At 42.8% G+C, this 14374-nt stretch overlaps 1 protein-coding gene across 4 annotated transcripts in view; it reads right to left on the reverse strand.

Annotated features, from left to right (window-relative positions):
- Positions 1–14374, reverse strand: part of LOC135909338 (ubiquitin carboxyl-terminal hydrolase 11-like) — a 227289-nt gene that overhangs the window by 206274 nt on the left and 6641 nt on the right. The window contains exon 1 of one of the 4 annotated variants that reach the window (XM_065441277.1): positions 6969–7083. The exons of the other annotated variants lie outside the window; for them this stretch is intronic. Coding sequence (XP_065297349.1) covers positions 6969–7068 — 100 coding nt within the window. The 5' untranslated portion in view covers positions 7069–7083. Of the gene's footprint in view, positions 1–6968; positions 7084–14374 lie in introns of those variants that run through there. 4 annotated transcript variants of the gene reach the window in all.

The raw sequence follows: 14374 nt of genomic DNA on the forward strand, positions 1-14374 counted from the left end.
ACCAGCTTAATGAACTGTGCAAGCGCAGTATCGCTTCAATGCTCATGGATTCTCTGCTGAAATGAGTGCATCCAGAACTTTCTTTAAAGGGACACTAAAGCGAAATAATAAATCAGTTTAGACTAATGAAGCATTGTTTGAGAACCCTGCAGATAGTCATTTAACAAAAATAGTTTATTAGATGAGAAAATGAAGGTCCAAGTATCAGTATTCGAATTTCGCGCCAAAACCTCAGCGCCGGTACGTCAGTGTGACATCAGGGATTCCAAAGTATGTTTTCGCATTTGGGCCGCGTTGGCTGAATAAAGGTTCCCGAAACTTGCCATGTGTAATATTTGGTTCCTTTAGAACACAATGTAGTCAATCTGTACCGCTATAATATAGCGGTACAGATAATTATAATATATATAATAATAATATATATATATAATTATTATATATATATAATTAGTATATATATAATTATATATATATATATATATATATATAATTATATATAATTTATATATATAATTAGTAGTATATAATTAGTATATTATTAGTATATATAATTAGTAGGCCCTAGAAGATGCCATCGAAATCCAAGACGTCACAGCCCCCAGGTGCGGGAACTTAAGTAGCCGTCGCCACCCGTATTTCGTTCTTGCACTTTTTCTGGCTTACCAAACGTCTTATCGTTGTAAGAGTGGTGTTTTCGGTGTTGTAGAACGGTAATTTACTGATGCAGAAGAAATCATTTTTCACTTTAGTGTCCCTTTAAGCCTTCCAGACACTCGTCTGGCTTCGATGACATCTGCCTGGTGTCTAGTGAAGAGAGGCCTAATAGGATATTGCAGGGGGCTCTTCTCTAGGATCTGCTTGCATTGCATGCAAAATGCAAATGCAGCTTTCACACTTACTTTGTGGCTTTTAAGAAGCTGCTCGGCTGTGTGACCAACATCTATCTTCTCGAGTGGCACACGGTTGTTCAAATTTTCTAAGTCAATCTTCAGGAGGCCAGTAAATCCCACTGACGAACAGAGAACTTGAGAAACTTTGTTAGCAGTTTGCTGACAATATTGTCGCAGCACTGCACAACTGAGGCAGAGAAAGAAGAAGTAGAGTGCGTGCGTGTGATCTCGGGGTACTCTGCGCCGGCTGGGCCTAGCCTGTGGCTTCCATCTCGGACCTCGTTTCACCCTGTATATAAACATCATTCGTAACAATATTCTCAAGGTCCTTCGCCAAAAAGAACATAGCTGGCTTATCTGCCTGAAAGTGTCAAAAATGGCTGGAGGGTCATTGCAATAGCAAGTGCAAACTTGAGCTTTCCTACCACTAATGGGTCACAGCAAAAGTAACAAACATTCTGAAAAGAAGCACGCTTGGGAAGGTTCACTTCCTTGCTTCTTGCCACTTCCACATACTCTTTTGACGTCAGGCCAGAGAAGCAGAACCCGCTTTATCACCAGGACGTTCTCAATCCACCAATGTGCACAGAATTTGAGAGGAAACAGAGTTTGTCTGGTGACAAGCTACAAAGTCTTCTCTTCGGGCAGGTGCATCAAGAAACAACCTATTCATACTTGAGAGCAAAACGTCCAAGCTCCATTTGCTTGCTGTAAGGCCTACCTTCTAGGCATTATGCACAGTGTGCAAGCTACAGCTGCCCAAGTCTAAGCACCTCAACTGATAGTTCTTCTGTAGGTGCTCCTGCAGGCCTTTGAATGCCTTGAAATTCACATTGGGTCCGTCCATTGATAGTTGCACTATTTTATGCAACGGAAGTGGTTCTAAGGCATCAAGTAGGTTTTCTTGCAGGTCTTCAGCCCTGGCATGGCCCATAAACACAGATGTGAAGTAGCGTACGGTAACCGACTGTGATGCATCCCAGTACCTTAGATGAATGTCCATTTGCTTTTGCTGGCAATTCTCATTCAGAGACTCATCAAACAAGACAACATAGTAGTCGCTGTTTTCTGCCTCCTGCCGCAGAGAGGAAAGGAAGAATGGCCTCAAACCATGGCACGTGATATACAAGCACTTCGGCTCTCCGCATGTGAAAGATTGTGCCACCTCACTGTCTGGAAAATCCTCTTAAACAATTCATTCACCTGTGATGACGAATGATATGAATAGTGCGATGTTCAATGTCCACAGAATTTCTGCGTACATCACAAGTTCATGCTTCTTGCACACATCCATCAAGTTTGATGACTGCAATGGCGCTGGCTGTGGTTCATTCACTTGATATTCAGATATCATCAGGAAGTTCCTTATCATGCAGCTACTCCCGGCGGTTTGCATGCACTCTCTATGCTTTGCACTTTTTAGGTGGCTTTTTAGTGCTGACTCCCCCATGGCAGTGATGTAGAAACACTTAGGCAAACTTTACATTTTACCTTGTGCGGATTTGACATGTTCGGCGCAAGTCACTCTCGGTAGTTGTCGTTCAGCCACAATCACTGAAATTTGTATTTTCCAGGCATTGTTGGCATGCACGTTTACTGGCACACACTACGCTGCAGATGCACAAAGTGTCACGATACCGCCGTACACGCACACCCAAGCACTACACGTGCACTAAATCTCGCGATACAACCGCACATAAACATATGAGCCCTACGAGCACACAAAATGTCACGATGGAACCGCGCACGCATGCATAAGCATTACACATGCACAAAACGTGACGATACAACCGCACATGCAAGCGCTAAACACGCACAAAATGTCAATTCGACTGCACAACCGCACACACCATGGTGGCCATTTCTCTACTCAACTGGAAAGTAACATAGGAAATGGGTGAGAGGAAACGGTGGACAAGCCAGGGTCATTGTGGCCAGATGTTCACGAGCGTCCGCTAGACACGTGCTTACTTGACTTTGTACGAAACTTACACCCTATTTTTAGCAAAATTGCGACAAAAATTCAGGTGGGTTGCAATTTTATCAAATACAATCACTGGAAGTTTATTAAAATCGAAATTTTAGGAAATTAAAGGATTTTCAAGGATCTGCGAAAATACCAGGTCTTTCAAGGCCTTGAAAACAATATTTTCAAATTCAAGGGTTTTCAAAGGTTTCAAGGACCCGCATGAACCCTGAAAATTATAGGCCCATTAGCTTACTCCCACAGTATTATATAAAATATTTACCAAAATAATCTCCAATAAAATAAGGGCAACACTGGACTTTAGTCAACCAAGGGAGCAGGCTGGCTTCAGGAAAGGTTACTCTCGAATGGATCACATCCATGTTATTAATCAGGTTATTGAGAAATCCACAGAGTACAATAAGCCTCTCTATATGGCTTTCATAGATTACGAAAAAGCATTTGATTCAGTAGAGATACCAGCAGTCATAGAGACATTGCGCAATCAAGGAGTACAGACCACTTACATAAATACCCTGGAAAATATCTACAGAGATTCCACAGCCCCCTTAATTCTACACAAGAAAAGTAGGAAGATACCTATGAAGAAAGGGGTCAGATTAGGAGACACAATCTCTCCAATGCTATTCACTGCGTGCTTGGAAGAAGTATTCAAGCTATTAAATTGGGAAGATTTAGGAGTAAGGATCGACGGCGAATACCTCAGCAATGTTTGGTTTACCAATGACATCGTTTTACTCAGCAACACTGCGGACGAGATGCAACAAATGATTGAGGGCCTTAACAGGGAGAGTGTAAGAGTGGGGCTGAAGATTAATATGCAGAAGACAAAGATAATGATAAATAACCTGGCAAGGGAACAAGAGTTCAGCCTCTAGGGTATATGGAGGAGTACGTTTATCTAGGTCAACTAATCACAGGGAACCCTGACCATGAGAAGGAAATTCACAGAAGAATAAAAATGGATTTGATCACATACGGCAGACGTTGTAAAGGAGCTTACCGTTAAAAGGAAAGCATACGATCAGGGCATTTTACTGGTGATGACATACGGTGCAGAGACTTGGAGACTGACAAAGAAGCTTGAGAACAAGTTGAGGACCGCGTAAAGAGCGATGGAACGAAGAATGCTAGGAGTAACTTTAAGAGACAGTAAGACAGCAGTTCGGATCAGAGAGCAAACGGGTATAGACAATATTCTAATCAACATTAAAAGAAAAAATATGTTGTTGGGCAGGTCATGTAATGCGCAGATTAGATAACCGCTGGACCATTAGGGTGACAGAACGACAGAATGGGTACCAAGAGAAGGGAAGCGCAGTGGAAGATGGCAGAAGACTAGATGGTGTGACTAAATTAGGAAATTTGCGGGTGCTAGTTGGAATCGGTTGGCGCAAGACAGGGGTAACTGGAGATCAAAGGGAGAACTGCTTCGTCCTGCAGTGGACATAAATCGGCTGATGATGATGGTGACCATTAGAAGTTAGTAATGGTCAGGTTAACATGTTAGTGCACCTTTGTAAAAAGATGATCAGGTGACCAGTGTTCTTTTGAACTGTGCTGAATTGGTATGAGTAATTTTAAAATCTGAAGGTAAATGCAGAATTGTAGCTCTGACCTTGCATTGTTTTTTAAATACATTAGTAAAGTAAACCCCATGTACACCATGGTGTTAAGCTCACTCTATTCCTCACTTGGGTGGATATATTTCGGTGTATGTGTTACGCATCCATCGAAATGTTCCAAAATGTTTCAGAAATACCTACATATAAAATTCATTCGACAGTTTTCAAGCCGAAACCCCATAAGAGAAATTTTGTGCGCGACGGCGACAAGCGATGAACGGCTTGTTGCTCGTCCTTGTTGCTCAAATTGCTCGGTCCTGGAAATCTAGAATTTGTCGTCCATCGCTCGGAAGTGCTATGAGTGACTAGCCAAAAGCGCGAACCAAAAGCATGAAGCTGGAATTAGATATGCACCTGTCAAGTACTACCGATTGTTGCACGGAACAAGCAAATTAGTAAATTGATACATGTAAGGATAAGAACCTACCGCAAGACCTTCAGAAATATTCTATGCTGCTCTTTACAGTAAAACACACCAAGCAAAATTAATGAAGCATGTGCCATGCCAGTTTCAATGCCCATTTGCGGCCCTCATATCATTAACACCGTGAAGATGTCACTCGCGTGGGGTACAACTTGTAGGCGACCAGTGAGCGCGACAGCCATCTCCATCGCATCACTTGTCACCATCACGTGCAAGGTCACTTGCATGAGATTTATACTCTATAGTGACTATGTTAGTAACATTGGAGCAAAATTAAGCAAAAATTTAGCAACTTCTTTGACTCAGTTTAACGGCGTGCTTGAAGAAATGTCAGCAACACTGCCTGCGTCAGTGCCCCAATGTGGCCATATGATTGGACAACTGCACAGCGTGCATGCACACAGGGAGGAAGGAGGGCACGAGCAAGAGCAGGGTGCCTACCAAGTTGACATTTCCAAATTCCCCGAGCGACATGGACCTTTGTTTTATGTCAAGGCAGGCTGACACAATGTCACCCAATGCTGTCACTCTCTAGTGAGTATGTTAAAAATTTTTTAAAAACAACTTAATCCAGTTTGAAGAGTAAGGAGTAGTGTTTATTTTATTCGAAAAAAAAAACAGGAGGAAGGGGTTAGTAAAATGCACAGCAAATCAAACAGCTTCAGAAAAAGTGGTAAACCCATTCAAATCAACTCGAGCATTCTCAAATACGAGTAAAAAGGAGATGCATACAGAAGCAAATATTTTCAAATATGAACTATTTCTATGAACTGATAGCAAGCTCATTGGTACGAGGCCCGAACTTATCACAAGTGGGATTTTCTCCCCACAGCTACAAAGTCTACAAGTCTACAACTGTCCTGACATACTCTCAGCCCGCGCACAATGTCTCAGTGTTGCCTTCCACTGCTTTCAAGAGTTTATTTTGGTTTGGATGAAGGACACCTACATCTCGGCGTCAGCCAACCCTGTTTTTTGAGCTCAAGCTCCTTCAAAGAAGCAGCGGCACGCTTCCTTTCCCGTCCATTCCTCACTACGTCGGTCCTTTCTGTTCTCGTCCTCCTTCCACTGTGCATTCACATGCCGGACCAGTTGAAGCATCCTCTTGGCCCGTAGCATTGTCAACGTCCGTTTTTTCAGATTCTCTAGGGACCGCGAAAACATTAAAAACATCGGGCACTTCGAATAAATGAATGCATGTCTTTTACTGCCCTTAAGAGCTCAAATCGCCATAGGCACATCCGGAAAAGCTCTGAAGGCCTGTCAGTACACTTATTAGGCATATCAGTGCTCGTACTTGGACCGGAGATGGTGGGTGCAGGCGTGTGCAATTAAGGAATACATACTGGGTTCTGTGGCAATTGCCCCTTACCACACTTCTTAGGCTTCACTGCAATACTTTGCGTATGCTTCACCGCCTGATACTGCTGTGCTGAAGCGAAGCTTATTTCGGAAACAGGCATAAGTCAGCACGTTGTGCTTTCCAAGCTTACAAGTTATTGGCGAGCATTAAAAAGGCTGAGTGATTGCCATTGCTAACTGCAGCAAATCGGTAACAGTAGTGAACGTCGAAGTAGCAAGGCCTAGCATTGCCGCAGTAGTGGCTACGGCTACTAGTGGATTTGTGTGCGAGAGCGCCGGTTCAAAGCAGCCAGATAAAATGGCAGTGGTGGTGGCATCAATTATTGCCATTTCGGACCTGCAGTCAGGACAAAAAGTCCAGAAAATCGGACAGCAAAGCGTTCTTGCGACTGAAATTTCATGTGTTCTTATGCATTGGCTCTATGGGGCACGTGGTGGTGCCGAGAAGCTGTACGAATGATCGGACACGTCCAGAAAATTGCACATCCTGGACAAAGTTGTAAAAAGAAATCCTTCAGAAGTGGACTTCTCCGTTTATAGAAAGCCGCCCAGCACTGAAAGACACCTTGATTTCAACCCCTACAACAAAGCCTCTGCAGTAACAACTTTAATTGAAAGGTGTGAAAGATTCTGCCCTTGACCATCAGTATTTCAAAAAGAACCAAGATCGATGAGCTCACCAGGAACAGTGAGCACTTCATCCGCCACATCCAGTGTCGGAACATGAAAAGCATACGACCCCAATGTCAGTCTTCCCCAACGGCACCACCGGGTCTGCATACCCTACGTGAAAGGCGGAACCAAGACACCAAGACGCATTCTGCTGTAGGAGGGAGTCAATGTCTTACACAACCCTTTTCCCACACTTGATAACTTTCTTCCACAATCAAATGTCTAAGCACGAGGTACAGGCAACTGTTTACATGATCCCCTGTTCTAACTGTGAATGCTCATACATCAATTGGACGAAAAATCTTCCAGAATACATTTATCACCATGCTAATCACCTCCACAACTTCAATTGAATATGCAGCACGGTTACCGAGCATTCTGAAACAGACTACCACAGAATTGGCTTCGGTGCTACTGTCATCTCAGAAGTGGAGAAAAATGCACCGACGATTATGATACTACCTTAAGTGAAATTTGAGCGCAGCTCTATACATGTTTTCATTTCACGGTATGTTTGCTGGCACAGACAATCTGTGTTGTGCGGCACATTGCAAATGCAGCAAGTGTAGTGCGACTGCCTCACTAATCAGGAGATTGCGAGAGGAATCGCGTGGATGACGCATGCGCACAATTCACAGCAGCCACCGCAGACAATATCCGCCCACGTGGCACTTTTTTGTTTCCATACAGACAACATGCGCTACTCTGGCGCCTTCTCGTAGCCATCAACGCCGCAAAGCCCCTCGGGCGCGGCACTATGCTTTTTTTCTCACACTTTCGTCGTACCCTCCTCCTCCACTTTGCTCCTCACTCTTGCCCCTTTTTTCATCCCCCGCTGCACTATGCACTCGCTCGCGTCTTTCACTGTGCTTGTTAGCTCGGTTACGAGGTAGGACGCCAACGCTCGCCGCAGGAATGGGCACCTAAGAGCTGCACTCCAAAATCATGGAAGGCGCCTCTTTTTGGAGTCTTGGCACATGCAACAAACACAGAAGAATGTCAACAGGTCATTGGAAAACTTTCCCCCGTTATACACTGAAGGGCATCGCGGCTTCACAGACTGGTTGAAGAGGGGCCGAAAGCAAAGTTTAAAAGGAGCACTGCTGGCTCTACGAAACCTCACCCTTTAAGGAACCCCCCATCAGGCCCCACTGCAAATTTCGGTCATCAACTGGAAGCTGTGAAGCACCATGTAAGAAGTGTCTCAATGAAAACCAAAAAAACTCAAATAAAAAATCGGTTAATTTAAAAAAAATGAAATTTACTGTCCTGTTTTGCCAGGAGGCCATTGTCCCTGCCAACAGAGACACCCTCTCCCTCTAGTACCGTTCCCAAGCAGTATTCCTTCCCAGCCTCCTCCAATACCGGAGCCGAGGTAAGCCAATGTAAGCCCTGCCTCCTTTCTTAGCATTGCGCCTTCCGCATTCGATGATTAGTCATGGTTAATGACGAAACCCACACTGTGAAGAGGAATGTGTGCATGTGACCATGACTCTGGCTGGGAGCACACTGCCTCAAGAGTGAAGGAGCACGGCATTTGTTCTGAAATTTCAGCGGCTTTCATGGCTGGAAATGCCGTTATACTTTGCTGACGACTGTCAGTGTGTCATGCATGTGCTACGCTTGTTTGTTAAAAATGTCCGAACCTGGTGGGGGGCCATTTGAGGAGGAACGTACCCGGCTTTGAAACGTAGCATAATTTAAGCAATGTTTTGGTTGGTGTCAAACGGACTCCTTTCAAATTCAGTATATCCAACGCGAGCTCCCAGGGAATCGCCACAATGCTATCTGGACTGTTTTAGTCAGACGTGACACTCGCCCAACAGCACTGCAGAATCTGCAGCACGTGCCTTTCTTTATACGCCCAGGCAATAATCCAGAGAGGATGTTTTCTCTTCCCCCCAAGCAAACATCTCTACGACACGCAGTCATATTAAAAGCTATGAACAATTTTCTCTGACTAGCTGAGTAGGTGTGTCACTAATTGAAAACATGAACTGCACTAAGACATCAGAAGCAGCTGCCTCTGGGAGCTTGTGCCGGAGGCACTACCACGTGAAGAAATGCCCAGCCCATGCGATATGTTCAGATGTTGTAAGTGAGGCAGACCCTAATGGGTCAGGTGCTTGCAGTGGCAGTTCAAAAGAAACGGAAATCAAAGGTCGCATACAGATCTGAGTGACCCGCGCTGTGCAGGAACACAGGGTGCAGCATTGCCACTGTTTAGCTCATGATTAGGGCAGCAGAAACATGAGTATCTTCATCGCCTCAACTTCAACCAACCTCCTCCCTCCAACTGGCAGAACGTATATAGCAAGACTGCCCTGCAGACTTGCAGTGTCATGGACCTGCGCACGTCGCTGTACATAGCAGCGTATGCAAGTCTGGAAACACTGTTATTTCACTGTAAAAAACAAGGTAAACATTAGTCACACTAAAATGTAGCCTCCATTTAGAATGGTATCTCTGTCATTTAATTGGGAGAGGGGGGCTAGCTTTTGCTTGTAAAAAAATTATGCTTGTGATCTAGTATTATCAGCTTCAGTTTTTGAGATATCAGTCACTCCAGTAATCCGTCCTACAATTTGTGACCAATAACGGACCTGATATCAAAGACTTTGAATTGGAAACAAAAAAATACATGCCTTTTCTAAGAATCGAGCTAAGAATTGATATTCGATGCATATCTTGTTTCTTTCTGATATAATATACCTCCACTAACTCTCATGCTAAGGCATCTTTACTTTAGCCCGTGAAGCTGTCAGCAAATAAAAGGCCACTGGTTATCTCCTATGTGCATAAAGTTGCTCACAACCTCAAGAAAGTGGCTAACAGGCACAAAGTTTCCATTGCATTCTCAGCACCATGGAAGCTGGTTAGCTTAAGCAAATGCATTTCAATACGGCACAAGCTGTCCTTATGTGGGAAGAAGCATGTTAGGCCGTATGTCACCTGCGCGATTGGCATGGTCTATGAAAGTCTTCTTACCTGCAGTAGGGTTTATATCGGTTAACAGGTGCTGCGTGAAAGACAAAGCAAGCAAGCACAAGCTTTCAATCAAGAATAATATTTCGAAACATTTGCCTCTGTGCTGCAGTTCGCGAACATATAAGCCAAGCCAAGTCTTCCTAACTTCTGCATTCTCGGCAAATACAAAGATGCCTTAGAATGTGAATAATTAAAGGTGCATTGCACTCGAAAGTGCAATACGCAACATTTTCCAAACTGACTCATGTAATGACAGAGCTGAGAATAACCATGTAGCAGGAGCGGCTTCGTTGGCTGACGCTGCCCTTTTCGGTGCAGGATATCACAATGCCAATTTCGTTGGACGATATTTTGGTGCACTTTACAACAAAGATCTTGTGTGAATGAAATTCAGTTTTGAATGTGGCAAATCATAATCATGGGAATTCTAGCTAAATGGCTGAAAAATTCTAAATTTTGTGTTCCTATGCTTAAGCAGCATACCGAATTGTATGACCTGGACATTGTCCTGACCTGTACTGTCTGTCTGGAAGAAGCCAGGGCTTCCTCTACGGTACCTCAGGCTGTTCAGTCTTGCAACAGCAATAAAGTTTTACTGCATGTTACTCTTTCAAACTTCCTGCTGTGGTGTAATCATATTTCTCGTCTTCCCAAGTCATACCCATTCAGCCACAGCATACACAGTTATGGACGCAACTTATTTTTGCCATTCCTGTGCAGTGGTTGCAATGAATAGACAATGAACATTAAGGTTTGAGTAAATTGAACATTATGCTTTCCCAAAGTACATCCATTTCAGTTATGAGCAAGAGGTATGCTTGAGACGACTGCTTTGGTAAAGGCACTGCTGTGTTTGATAGGATGTTTGGAGTGGGGTGTCTCAGTAGCAATTGACTTTTTTTTTTTCCTTGTAATGCTCACACTCAATAATTATCCTGCGCATGTAATTCGAGTGGGTGATCCAACATTTTTAATGAAGAAACATAGCATGAGTGACTGTACAATAAATGAATATCTAGTTACTATGCAATTATGATGGGTCCCTATATAAAATGCACAGTCATTCTATCACGTTAACTTGCTTTCTTTGGACTCTTCAGCACCTTGGCATAAAATTATGTAATTTCACACATTTATTGTCAGTCAATCGTGATTCGTGACTGAAGGGGTGAAGTGCCCTTTATGTGGTCGAACTAAAAATGTGCCAAATTTTTTTCTATAGTCCTGGCCAAAAACAAATGTGCTTTCAAGCACTACCACATCCATTTTGTTCAAACAGCATTGCTCGTGTTGATTATACCTGGCACCACGGCACCAATATTGTGATTACCTATCACTATAAAATGTTTACCTAGGGGTAGCTAGAGTGACCAGCAACCTTTCGCGTAGCTTTCTGTGAAGCTTGTTCCCAACACTTTGTGGTGTACAAACATTGTATTCAGTTATTGCCTACGTGTTTACAACTGCCCATTTTCACACAGCATATTGTTCTTTCTGGTTTGTTGTGTTTTATCTGATTTATTGCATTTGTTCTCATTTATTATTCGGCTTCATTCATTTGTAGCTGTCCCCACATGCAAAGTTCAATAGAGTCCTTACAGTTTCTAAACTAAGTCAGGGTGTCTACCAAATTGACATTGCCAAATTCCCTGAGTTTTCCCTAAGTATTTCCAGACTACTCCAAATCCCTGAGAATTCCCGGTTTTCCCAGTTGGTAGACACCCTGTAAGTGGTAAACTTGCAACAGATTAGAATGAGAATGTGTGTCATTTCAGATACACAGCATTTCATTCGCATAAACCCTAGCGAAAATTCTAACAGAAGTTTGTAATAGTCTAATACAGTTTTGTATTAGTTGTATAAGTTTTGTGTTATACCAATATATAGTTGTACTGATTGACCTATAAGACCAATACGCCCCCTGCATTAGACCTATTAGTCTTATACAAACAGCGTTGCATGTCTATTAGTTTCTCTAGACTAATACGTCCTATTGACCTTATACAAATTGTTGCTCGTCTGTTATGCAACATTCACTGCTGAATTCCGTTGCTCCTGTTTGCCACTTGTTTAATGAAAAATGTTTAATGAAATGTTTAATGAAAAATGAAATGTTAATGTTTGCCACGTTTATGAAAAATTATGCTGTATTGGGGACCGTTTGCATAGAGAGGTCTCTAATTAATCACTGAACCATTAAGAATTCTGCTGTACAAAATGTGCAGCACACTGCATTCGCACGTTTGTATTAGTTTCATTGCACTAAGCTAGTGAAAATGGCCTCTATGTTTCAGCGGCACGAAAGCGACGCACGCCTACATGGTCTTGCCAATTTTTCTTCACTGGCGACGTCTCATAACTAGGCCTCTGTTCAGCCTCATCGTGATGAGTTGTTGGGGAAACAGCTAGTGTTTAGAGCACAACAAAAACTTCGCCACAAAAAAAAAAGAAACAACGAACAAACAGCCATAATCTACAAGGCAGAGTCGCGGTGCCCGGTGAGTTTACGAACGATGATGATGCAATTTCACCAGCCATATTTATTTGCCACTGAAATTTTGTTAGTCCCGCATCTTCTGTTGAAGTGGGCATAAAGTAATTTTAAACTTGATAACCTAAATTGATAACTTAATACCGCATATAAAAAGCCGTAATATTTATTGACGTCAAAGAGCAGTATCGCAGAGAAGGGAACATGGCGGGCGGGAAGAACGTAAAACTGCAACTGTAGTCAGCCGTAGTTGCGCACAGCAAGTATGCATTGGTGGATGCCATGTTGCAGTGTACTGTGGCCATGTCAAGGCAAGGCGTGCACGATTTTTAGTGAATGAACGATGCGTTTTTAAGGAACCCGATGTGTTGGCGCCTGCGCAATTTATTTGTGCAGTAGTATACTTGGACAGTTTCATCTCTGGATGCTGTGCGACTTCAAACCAATGGAAGGCTACTTTCTGGTGCCTTTACCCCTGTGCTTCGCAGCCTTGTGGATCTATCAGCATGCATCGATGTGATGCGTTTCCCCGGTGTCGATTCCACTATGTGGAGGTAATTATTATGTTTATTTATGGTTCTATAGTATAGTATAAAGTTGTTTTCTTTTTTTTTTTTATCCCAACGATGGATGTACCTCAGTACAGCGTCACTGGGCCGGCTGTTGTGCGCATAGCAGCAATGACGTGCCTGATGCTGTGCAAGATTTCTGCCTAGAGTTGTTCCATATCTGCCTACTGTTTCAATGTAACATACAGAACATCTTACATTCATTTTATTTGCTTTCTTCTGTCATGTGAGATCACGTCATTTTTCATTATGATAAACAAGTCGAGCTAAGCATGTCACACTTCGTCCTAAAATTAGTTTGGAAGTTGCGGGGCCATATTATTCCCACTTAGAAGCTAATACTGCCAGCTTAAACATTTAGTGGTAGAACTAGCACCCCTGCTTTTAAATGTTTCTATATGTGTGTATGTTTCTGTCCAGGTTTTTTAAACCTCTTCCTAAAAAGGACGTTCTCTGGTCGAAGTGGTGGAGTTGAAAGCTCTGGCAATCAAGATTGCTGACCTGACGAAAATCTCGAATGAGGAACCTGTAAAAATACATGCTGTGCTAATAAATGCTTCTAACAATTATGCCTGCTTTTTCTGTATCTGGTGCATTCCAACATTTTCTTTCACACCAATAGGCCTATTAGACTAATATGCTGATAGACGTATTAGAATAATACACCAATAGACCTATCAGACTAATACACCAATAGACCTATGAGACTAATACACTAACAGACATAACAGACTATATTAGTGTCAATAACCTCATAGGCTATTAGTTTTTGTATAAGAATTTTTGCTAGGGAACAGAATGTGGCAAAAACTGATGTTTTTTCTTCACACATTTCGATGTCTGCATGAGCTCAGGCTCACACTTGTCTGAGCACACTTGGGTGGATGCTCATTGTGACGTGAACCTTGCAAGATTTAGTTCACTCACAGCATTTGAGTGCTTGTCATTGCCAAAATGGATGAGATGTCTTGGCTCATGAAGGTTATGAGAGCTAAATTTTCTTGTATTTTGATCGTAGCAATTTCTATACCTCGTTCCTATAACATGCCTAAATGTTCAGCAGCTGCGCATTTAATTCACCGCAGGCAATTTTCAGACTTGGCTAATACGGTGTATGTACAGAGTCTCACAAAGAAGAAGGCTCCCAAGTATACGTAACTTTTCCATATGGTGAGACTGAGTAAGACACTTCACAATTTTGTGCTGAGGCTAGTGTTCAAAGCACAGCCGAAATGTATTATCGTACTTCTGCATCATCGGCACTCGGAAAGCCCAATATACATACAGTTTTAGAATCCTGTTGAGAAATATACCCATGCATTTTCACTTGCGCAGTAAAGCCTCCCACTGCAAGAGTGTACACGAC

This window comes from Dermacentor albipictus, chromosome 1 (assembly GCF_038994185.2).
Source record: "Dermacentor albipictus isolate Rhodes 1998 colony chromosome 1, USDA_Dalb.pri_finalv2, whole genome shotgun sequence".
Lineage (NCBI taxonomy): Eukaryota > Metazoa > Arthropoda > Arachnida > Ixodida > Ixodidae > Dermacentor > Dermacentor albipictus.